Here is an 11131-nt window from a genome sequence, read left to right on the forward strand (position 1 = left end):
ACAGAATCAATGAAGTTATTGCTTTTATTGTATTTGGACACGTTTGCTTGGCATCAGATTTACATTAAAACATGTTTTGGGCTCGTTCTGTAGGCTGGGATTACTGGCCTCATTCAGACTGAAATAAGGCATACAGACAGTTTGTACTCATCACACACGTTAATGTCACAATTGAACAAACAGCTCCCTTTCACTGGTTAAATACATGTTCTGTATTAAGAAAAAACTAAACAGTGGTTTAAGACCAAAGTTAAAGGACCATGCTGGTGTTTTTTTGAACGTTTTAGTTCACTGCAAATACAGATGTAGAGTTTCTCAGTGTTTCTCCCTTTTTTCCACTAACATGAGAACTGGCGATTAAAGACGTGGAGCGTGATATGGCTTTCATCTTCCACGTGTCACAGAAGGTAAACAGAACAAAATGGAAACAAATCCCTGCAGTTTGACTTTATCTTCAGTGAAACCTACATACAACTATAACCTGTCATTGTGCAGGTGAGGAAAGGTCGCGAGGTCATTATTTTCCCACTTTCAAAACCTCTGCTGATGAGGGGCAGCCAACCAGAGAAAAACTGACTTAACAGGGGAGAAGCTATCGGCTTGTTTCAGACAGGATGAAGCCTGTCTGAAACAAGCCTAGCACGAGATAAGTAAGTAATCATGCAAAGCTGCTTTAATCCAAAAACATGGAGGAGGAAACGAGCAGAATCGGAGCACTTTAACATAAAAACTGATTCTCCCTAAAGGGCTGTGCAGCTGTGGTGGGAGCACAGACTCGACATGTGACCAAATCTCAGGGTTTTCCATCAATCAGGACGCATTATTGACTGACGCAGTGCCCAATCAAACACGTTTCACGCCAAAAAGGTGGAACGTGTTTGAACGCTCACCACAGAGGTCCCCGGCTCTAGAGCTCAAGCATCGGTGCCATGTTGGTGGAAAGTTCTTTGGCTACATGTGACCATGAACTGAATTCTGTCTTTGGAGAGATGAGTCATAAAATAATCAGTTTTAATGGTGAAACCAGGTTTGTTTCCTGCCCAGTGAAGTGTTTGAAAATTGTAATCTGTCGTCGATAGTGGTGAAGATAAAAGGCGGGATATATGCAAGCTCAAGAGGCTCAGACCAACTTCCTTTTTCTGGCGTAACTTGAATGAGACAGTTTTAAAGGTGCTGATTAAGCTGATGATCAAACGTCACACACCTCCTCATAAACCAGTGCAGCCCAGACTGAAACGAGTCATTTAAGGCGAGCTCAGGAATCCACTCGTTTGAATAAACGTCACAGAAAATATGTTTTTTCTGGTTAGCATCCACAAACCAACCTGCACATTAGTCGCTCTTTAGCTTCAGTCCAACAAACATGAAACGCTGCAGTGTGGTTAGAAAAAAAAAAAAAAAAAAAAAGCATAAACACCAGAATGATCCTTTAGGTCATGTGACCTCCTGGCTGCTACTTGCATTCAGTGCTGGCAGACTGTAGACCCTCAGGTACAGCGAGAGCTACAGCCTGCTGTGCTGTAGCTCCACACATTCATATCTGCAGTGAGAGACGGCCTCTAAGGCACAGAGTTCAGTCTCAGCTGAATGCCGTGGGCGGAAGCGGCGTCTCAGCAGCATTTCTTCCCTCTCTTCCTGCGGTCTCGGTCTCGCTGGGCGTTGATGTTCACCGTGTCCTTCTCCCGCTCCCGCTCCCTCTCCACTCTGTTCTGGCTCTCCTTCTTGGCCCGGAGCACCATGAGGGTGAAGGCCATGAACATCTGAGCAGAGCAGCAGAAACAACACAGTCAGACTTCAGGATTATCTAACGCGGCCCCGGTGTCCCACCCCCGACCCTCAAACAGGAGTGAAACCGTGCATGAAACTGTTCTTGTCACTGAAGACATTTTAAAAATAATAAAGCAAATACTCATGGATAGAAATAACAGGAAGCACAGTCACATATGATCCTACCTTTACTTTAGTCTCGGTTATTAAAACACGAGTAAGGACCTGAGTCTAGTCTGAGCTTTCCATCGTGAATATTTATACCTTGGAGCTCTGAGATCAGTCACAGTGTCCCTGCTGGTGCTTTACGAGCATTTTTATCAGCAGGATTGAGGACGAACCGCCATCTCTGCCGTTACCAAAGCCTCCCTCTTTCAGCTCAAATCGAGACTAAACAGACCCCTCCTCCTCATCGTTACCCTCTGCAGTGTAATAATGAGATGATGATGATGAACCTGAGGTGCATCTTCATCTGCAGGGCTGGACCGTCCAGTATGAAGGAAACCACTGCATTAAACCTGAAGCCCCATCACATTATGAGACACTTCTGCGTCACTGTGCCTGGATGACAGCAGTGAAACAACACTGCCCCCATCAGGTCACACTGAGAACTACGACACCACGCTCTAATTTACCTGCCTGTCATTAAAGGATTCAATACCAACCTTACAGACAAAACATTAGGAACAAAGGCTTTCAACCTTTTAATGGGACAAACTGCACACCAAAAAAAAAATCATTTTAAATCAGAGGATGTTAATCATTTAAAGCTTCACCTCACCTCTTCAACATTTATGTTCTCTTTGGCACTCGTCTCGAAGACACGGACACCCACCGACTCCCCAAAACGCAAAGCATCCTGGGTATCCACCTGCTTCTTGGAAGGGTCGTCATTCTTGTTCCCCACTGAGGAAAGAAGGAAAATCCATCCGTAAACTCTTCCTGCAGACGTCCTCCCTCCCCAACCAGGGTGAAATTCAAATGCATCATAAAAAACGCAGCATGCAGAACTATCTGCTACTGATATGTAAAGTAAGATATTAATAACTGATGCTGCAGGTCTGAAATGAACCAAAGCATCTTTAAGTGTCAAACCTGATTCACCTCCCCAGAGTCAGACCTGCAGAATAACCTTCCTGTTTAAAATTACTAGTAAAACGTTTACTGAACCTGAGAAATCATCTGATAACACATGAGTGCAATAACAACAGTTTGTCTTAATAAACATTTCACAGTAGATCTCCTGTTTATGAAGACTCAGCGGGACGGCACGTCTCACCATCAGGAATTTTATAAACTGTGTTGGCGAGGGGAAAGAGGCTCTCAGCAGAAATCTGCCTGCATGATATCATAATAAATAAAATATTCGACCCGAGTTTAAAAAAAATAAAGCTCAAGCTGACTGCACCATGTGGACTTTAAAACATATCCAAACTCAATTTTCCAAGTCTGGACATTAAAGCGGATAATGGAGCTGAATGAATACAGCTGCATCTTTAACAAACTGTACGTCACCTGGAAGCAGACGGAGCCTCTCAGCAGCTTTCACCACACCTGTGAGTGGGTCAGAGTTCACACTGAAACACTGATATTCAGGACGAGTTTACGGTCGACCTACCCAGGATCTTGCAGACGCTGTCACAGTTCTGGGAGATTTCATTCAGCCACCTCTTAACATTTACGAACGACTCTGGATTTGTCACGTCGTAAACTATGATGACGCCGTGGGTGTTTCTGTAGTACCTGGGGACACGTGAAGTGGAATAAACTGATGACCTCAGCGATGATGCTGCAGTGCACTGCACACAGTCATTGAGAGAAACTCGGGGGAGAAAGTTTCAGAGATCATTACGTTGAGGTGATGGTTCGAAACCTCTCCTGCCCCGCCGTGTCCCAGATCTGCAGCTTCACCCGCTCCCCATCGATATCCACCGTCCGGATCTTAAAGTCCACGCCGATGGTGGTGATGTAGCTGCCTGCACGAGACGACACGAGGGAAAAAATAAAAGCCAGAGTGACGCAGACGTACTGCGCAGCAACGCGAGTCCAGACACACAGCGCACTCCTCTGTGGAGTCAGTTAAAAGTTAAATATCTTTAAGTGTGTGTGTGTGTGTGTGTGTGTGTGTGTGTGTGTGTGTGTGTGTGTGTGCGCGCGCCCCCTGCTGTTGCATCTGCAGGCCCTTGTTAACCCCCCACCCCCCTCACGCACCAACTCCACCACTTCAGAAGTTTTGGCGTCCTGTCAGGAGCGCCTGGCTCAGTTCCACTCGCCCCACCCGTTTACATCCTCTCCCCGCCTTCGAGAACTATATTTGATTCCCGCTGAGCGACTGAGACACGGAGAGCCATTCCAGCAGTATGTGGGAAAAACTCTGCTTGAAAACCTCGATATTTCCCCACAGACTACAGAAACGTGGCCAAGGCTCCAAAACGGTTTCTCAGACGGGATCACAGCTGGCTGTCACACTGACCATCTGTGGCCGCAGCTACAGCCCACTGAGCCACCACCACCACCACTCCAGCTTACATGTTTGTGATTCCAGCAAGAAAAAACTGAGCCGTGTGTTTTTGGCTCCGTCCTCCAGCCGTCATGAGAACTTTTGGTCAGTCCCGTCAGGGCCAGACAAACCATCCAGTGACACGCTTTAATCGACCGTAAGATGCGTGTTCCACGGAGCCGTCTACACTTGGTAAACAAGCCTGAGTGTGAATGCTGCTGGTAGCGCTTCATAACTAATAACACATTCAACGACCACATTTCTCCAACACCTGAGCTTCCTGTTATGAAACAATCAGCAAAAAAAACAAACAAACTACAAACTGCAAATAAACTTTGGACTCTTGTTAGAAAATGCCTGACGCAGTCGCTTCCTCTGCTGGGATCAAACTCGTCTTTACAGCCTCATCACTTTCAGATTTGGCTCACGAGAAACATTTTACTGTAGTTTCACCTCGACTTTCAGTTCAGCAACTTTCTGCTTCTGTTCCACGTCCTTGGCTGTGTACCCACGCTACAGAGTGAATTCAAAATGCTGACACAGGTTATTAATATTCCTAAAGGAGTGCAGTTATTGTTTGACACTTGGGTGCAAGCACACGAGACCATTCAGAGGAAATGGATGAAGCATTTAAATGTTTGATGAGGATATAGATCTGCCTCTCCTGCAGCTCCTGACGTGTTAGGACAGCTCTTATGACTCCTGGAGATAAGATGACTCCTCCTGATAAAATGCTTTTAATTCTCGGCCTATAACTGGAGTCTGCTGTGTGTTTAGTGTGAGCAGGTATCACCTTTCATGTAACCAACTCACCTGAGAAGGAGTTATCTGCGAAGCGGAGCAGGAGGCTGCTTTTTCCCACATCTAAAGGGGGGGAAAAGATCAGAGGGACGAGATTAATATCTGTCTGAGTAAAGCCTATTATGTCCCCCACTGTAACTTTAGTGACAGCCACATACCAGCAAAATACACAGATGGGAGGAGGTGAGATAAGGAAAGTGAAACAACACAAAATAGGACAAAGGTTGAACTCACACTGGACATGTGTGAGAAAAGCATCTGAAGAAAAAAAAAAAACCTGACAGAGGAGAGCCGATGAAGCAGAAAGACGTTGGAATAAACGGAGAAATCGATGGGAAAGTTACAGTATTCTCAGAGTGTTAAAGATTACACGCCTGTAAAAACAAGTCCTGCATCTGCTTTGCAGGCTGGATGTTTGCAGCTGAAACTTGTGGTGTCTATCAAAATCAGATTCCAGAAGCTGGAGAAAAAAAAGAAAAATCACTGCTTGGTTCAATCATTTAAGCGGTTTTCCAAAACAAGACTCGACTAGACTCGTTCAGCAGGCTCGGAGATGGAGCTCGTTTATCAGGAACTAAAACCTCTGCCTGCTACGCCACAAACAGATGGACGATAAATGTGACAGCGTTACTCCTCACAGAAACATCTCTGCCAACTAAAGGCACGAGAACTATGTCGAGCTGAAAACTGGAAACTCGCAGCAGCTTCCTGAAACCGTGTTTCCATCCAGGCACGCGTCTCATGTGCAGCGATGAAATCCACCCACTGCTCTAAAATAAGTTCCTGCAGGGAAGAAGGTGACCGACAGTGACTCAGCACCTCCTGCAGGAGGCCTGACACCAAAAGCCCTGAAACTACAACATTCGATCAATAACTGGAGCCTGCTCTCTCTAAAGCAGAGTATCAGGTTCGTTTGTTTTACTACGAGCTTGGAGGCAGTTTGTTTTCTTGTTCTCGTGCTGAGAAAGTGACATTAAACAAGTCTGAGTTTTCCTGGGAACGCACTCCCAACACAAAACCAGGCTCTGCTGAGGCCTCCTGTGGAACATGATCCCCGACTGCTCTGTTTCAGTTTTTTCTGCTCTTGGATCTGTATGATGTCATAAAGAGGCGATCTCTCTAATCTGGAAAGCTTCACCCACCCAAAGCTCAAACCGGGGCAGTCAATCACAAGAAAACTGATTTCAAAGGGGGCGGGGCTTAAACAGCTTGTTTCAGTCAGAGGACAAACTGAAGGGCCGCACCGAGGCTCAGTATGATTTAAGGGAGGATTATTTTGAACTGTGAATCATGCAAAGCTGCTTTAGTTGCGTCGAGAAATACAATTATGGCGCTATAAATAAGAACAGGTTGTCTTTCAAATGCATGTAGCCTACACTTATATTTTGCTTATGTTTAGTCCTTAATTCAAACCTTGCATCTGGGCTGGCATGAGCTCAGGATAAATTTGTATGAACTGTGCATAATATAATAGAAAACAAAGATTAATTTTAACTTTAAATCACATAAAGCTACTCTAACTGCAAGGATAAACACATGGAGCTGGGAATGAGCACAGGTCCTCTTTAATGCAAGTCTATAAAAGCAGGCAGTAAGAAGCCACCGAGTCTGTGAGGGGTCCCGAGGGCTACAACGCCAACACCTTTGAGATTCATTCAGTCAAGCTTCTTTCACATACAGGTGAAAACCAGACCAGCTGATCGGCAAAAATCAGTTAAAACCAATTCTGAAACAAACCGGACGCCAGGACGGGGATGGTGTGATTTCAACCAGTAAGACCTCACCAGTTCATCAGTATGGAAACATTCCTATTAATAGGTTTATTATGGTTCTACTGGCCCACAGAGACAGCAGCCTAAATTTACTGGAAGTGTCTGTTCACACATCTGTTTCTTGCAGGGCTCCATAAAAAAAAAGAAAAAAAAAAGCTTTGACTGCAGATAGATGTAAACAAGTTAAAATGTACTAACTGGAGTCTCCAATGATGAGCAGCTTAAAGAGATGATTGTAGTCTTTCCCTGCCATTTGGATGGCCTTGTTTTGGATTTCCAAGTAAAACCAGTTTCATAGGGAGGAAGGTGAGCTTCCTTCCCTCCAAGTGCACATGCGGCGCTCGCCTTGTTCCGCCTCCAAACGCTGACCACCTCAAGAGTTTGTCCAGAAATCACAGGTTCGATTCCCCTTTGGGCGTGAGGACATTTCCAGTTACACTACAGTTTCAGTTCTGATGTTCACATCGTTTTAAAAGCGAAACCGCAGCAGCCAGCAGAGTAGGTGGCACTTCTCGAGAGCTCTGCATTTATGATTCACGCTTGACGGCGAGGGCCGGCACCGTGGTTCCACCTTACTTCCAGTTCCACCCAGCGACACTCCTGTGGGGGATTTCCAACAACTCCTCCACAGTTGTGTCAGTGCAGCTCCAGCACTCCTCCTCTGGATGCTCAGTCTTCACATGTACGGCTCCAGGACAGACACATTTGGCATTTTGTGGTAGTGCTGATCATAAACCCAGTTTCTGCCCTTCTCCTCAGAATTCCACCCCCCCTCTTTTTTTTTTTTTTTGGTTGTTGCACTTGAAAGAAACTAAGATGTTCCTCTTTTTTAACAGCAGCGGTTACATCTGCAGAGGTTTCTTTGACTCAATCCCTTCGGTTCCTCTGGTGGTTGGCTAAAAAGTCACCCGTTCCCTGTTTCATTGCACGAGGAGGGTTCACCAAAAGGAGCTAAACAAAAACAAGGAGAAAAGGTAATGAGAAGTCAGACCAAATCACATCAGACTTCACAACTTTTTGCTTGCTGTGTCCCGCCTTAACTCCCTGCCTGTTACTCAAACAGCAGCTGAGTCACTAAATATAACTTCCTATTCCTGCTGTATCCACCCCCATCCAATGCCTTATCTGTGTTAGCAATAACAGCAGCTCACTGACGGCCATCGTCCAGATTTTATTGTTTTTCTAAATTCTTCAGGTAAAACAGTGGAGCTGAGCTGGCTAATGCTGGGTTCGCTTTCCGTGAAAACAGGAAAGGCTGGACTTCGCTAATGCGAGCTAATCCAGCCCCAGGACGCTGCTCTGTCGTGAGTAGAGCGACGCCAATCTCCACTCCAACAAACGCAAATTTAAATGTTCGTAATGTGGCAGCAAAAACAATGCCTTCAACAATAAAACTACTCACCCCGGAAAGTCTTGGACCGATCGTCTTTGATTCGGCTCACACCAAGCCCCCAGATGTATATGTGATTCAATAAAGAAAAATAAATCTAAATGTAAAGTAACGGACTGGCTCCTTTAACTAGACTTCGACAACCATGTAAGGCACAGCAAATTATCGAATAAAAGTATAAATTACGTGCAACCTTGTGTGTCTATACATGCCGAATTGAAGTATAATACATAACGTTGGAGCAAAGAAGTCCCAAATCTGTGTGACTCGGGTCTAAAACGCTTGGGCGTAGAAAACTGATGTTTTCGCTTAGATTTTGGAAGCAGTTTGGTAGATAATTCCCTCAAACATTAGAAGAGATGGCTATAGGTCTGTGGATGGCCTCAGGTCACTGATTCAGCTTTAAAAATCTTTAATGGCCTTTACTGGCAGTTTCTGACCCGCTGCTGGGACAACTCGTTCCAAAGTCTCTTATTGCGCGAGCGTTGTAGGTTTTGGTGGAACGACACGCCTGACTCCATGCGAAATATATTCATTTTCCGTTAAATTAAATCAAACTATGCCAATCCAAGATTTAGAGTCACTTGTGTAAACATTGTAAAAATGAATCAGGTACGTGCTTCAATACGGCACAAATAAAATAACACAGTGCTGACGTTAAACTGTAGTTTTGTTCAGAGCTCGATGGTTTTAACGGCCAAACCACCGACCTGTAGGTGGTAAGGCACAAACGGGACAAAACTGGTGAATAAATAAATATTAACGTTAATTCAACGGGTGTAAATAAAGAAGAAAGCAATGGCAGCTCGTTAAAAGGCTAAATGTGTATTTGATACTGGGTGTATCGCTGCAGACTAGCAAGAAAACGTTCAAACTTCCAGATTTGTTCATCCAGCCTGGAGTGACGGTGTCCGGGCCTGACGCTGGCCTGCCAAGACGTCGGGAAACTTCAGTGCTCGGAGAAACTTTCAACCCGCCGCCGTTTATTTAAAAAACGAACTTACTGTGGTCATGACGCGGTGCTTGGCCGGTGGGTCATGCTCACAGACCGGTGCTACACTCTGCCTTGTGCCCGTTGATTCCGCTGGCTCGACGGTCGGACCGTCTCCCCGCCGACCACACCTGACTGACTGCAGCTGATGACCCACTCTCATCATCTGACGCTGCGTTCACGGTCATGTGGGAAAACCCTGCACCCTGCAACCGCAAAGTGCGCACCGACACCGAGTACTACAGCTGCTCTTTCTTTCGTTTTTAATATCTAATCAAACCATCTTTACCCATGTACTGAAACATATGATAAGGAAACAAAATATTTACAAAGCAACATATTGGTATAAGCCAGGGGCGTCCAGATCTGCCCCACAAAAGGGTCCAATCTGGCCCTCATGACCCCCATGGACTATTTTTTCAGATTCTCAATTTAAAATTTCCAGATTGTCTATTTTACTTCATGCATTTAATGTACATAATTCACTTACTTACTGCATATAATGTCCTCCTGTGTATATTCACTTAATGTATACAATGTTCTCTCTCTTTCTGCACAGCCGAGGAGCATGTCAGGATACATTTCACTGCGTGTTGTACTCGTATAACTATGGATGTGACAAATAAAGATTCTTGAATCTTGGAGGTTTTTACAAAATATTACAATTACAAAAAATCTTCACTTGGAAAGAATCATGAGAGTCTGAATCATCATAGGTTTTACAGCCTTCTTACTGACAAATGCTTACTGTTTCCCCCATTATAAATGAACCATTCAGTATAATGAATCGTTCATTTTCTACAGTGGGAACATAGTTACAATAATAATAACAATAATTTCACAGTAATAACTTAATAACACAGATTTATTTGTTAAAGTTAAAACACGGGTAGTAGTGCTGATTTATCTTTGAAAGGGTAAAATTAAGAAAAATTAAAAAGAGAGAGACAGAGAGAAGTAAGTGAATAATAAAATCAACACAGAAAGACAAATAACGTACAATCAAAGGTGAAAAACAGAGATGCAAAACAGTCACTATGACACTTTAAAATGACCCCAAAGCAACAAAAAGAATTACAAAAATTACGGAAAGAGGCTCAAACCCATCAGACAAAAAGGTCAAATTAAAAGGACATAGGGTGAGTAAAAAGTACATAATAAAACTACAAAGACACAAAAATGCAAAAAGCAAAATAAAAATTCAGTTTGAACTTTAACCAAAATATGTGAAACACAGAGCTCAGAATCAGAACTTGTCTGTGTCGTGTGTGAAGTTAAAGTAGTGAGAAACACACACTGAACGATGGCGTGTCACCAGTTTTAGTATTACAACAGCAGCTTGCGCTTATGTCCGGTCACACCAAGATTTCCGTTGGCAGATCACTTTTTACCAACAAAAAGGTATTTCACAAGAAATTCTACAGATATTTAAAATGCTGCTTAAGAAATGAAACCAAAGGAAAAATGTCACAAACGACTGCAGGAAATAAATCAGCCGGGTGACCCACATGTGACCCTATATCTGTAAATGATTTGTAACAGTATCCTCTTGCAAAACTCTATTTTGAAATTCAGAGCTCCAAGCTTTTATTTTGTAACATTACACTTGTTACTCACTTAATACTTTGTGTTAAACGTTTGTTTTTTCACACTTGTAATTTTCAGTAGCTTGCAGCTTCAGCTGAGCTCATGTTTTGGAGTGAGAGGCTGGTCTGCTGTCACTATGTGAGAAACGTAAAAATGCGTGAACACACCGTGTTGCCTTTGGCGTTTTATTGCTCCACTGGTGAATCATCTGTGCACAGCAGGCAGAAAGCGGCCTTGATTGTCGTTTTTAAAATTACTGCATTCATAAAACGAGTCACTCGTTTTTCCAGGAAAACCTGGGGTAATTATACAATCTAACTGCT

The 11131-nt window shown here is 43.9% G+C and overlaps 1 protein-coding gene across 1 annotated transcript; it reads right to left on the bottom strand.

Moving 5' to 3' along the window:
* Positions 1-10: 10 nt before the first annotated feature.
* Positions 11-9364, bottom strand: si:dkey-16l2.16 (ras-related protein Rab-35). The gene is made up of 7 exons (XM_063472493.1): positions 9235-9364; positions 7039-7791; positions 5081-5131; positions 3620-3743; positions 3386-3510; positions 2549-2673; positions 11-1760 (listed from the first exon to the last, which is right to left on the bottom strand). The coding sequence occupies exons 2-7, from the start codon at positions 7091-7093 to the stop codon at positions 1611-1613; spliced, it is 630 nt and encodes a 209-aa protein (XP_063328563.1). The 5' UTR covers positions 7094-7791; positions 9235-9364; the 3' UTR covers positions 11-1610.
* Between the last annotated feature and the right edge of the window lie 1767 nt (positions 9365-11131).

This window comes from Pelmatolapia mariae, linkage group LG4, assembly GCF_036321145.2.
Source record: "Pelmatolapia mariae isolate MD_Pm_ZW linkage group LG4, Pm_UMD_F_2, whole genome shotgun sequence".
In the NCBI taxonomy this organism is placed as follows: Eukaryota; Metazoa; Chordata; class Actinopteri; order Cichliformes; family Cichlidae; genus Pelmatolapia; species Pelmatolapia mariae.

Bases quoted from the DNA above. Each gene is read 5' to 3' on its own strand.
- si:dkey-16l2.16 (XM_063472493.1), bottom strand. From the start codon at position 7,093: ATGGCAGGGAAAGACTACAATCATCTCTTTAAGCTGCTCATCATTGGA. The intron at 5,132-7,038 runs GTTAGTACATTT...CCCCCCCTTTAG, and splicing joins GCTCATCATTGGAGACTCCA to ATGTGGGAAAAAGCAGCCTC. The intron at 3,511-3,619 runs GTAATGATCTCT...ACGTGTCCCCAG, and splicing joins TTTCGAACCATCACCTCAAC to GTACTACAGAAACACCCACG.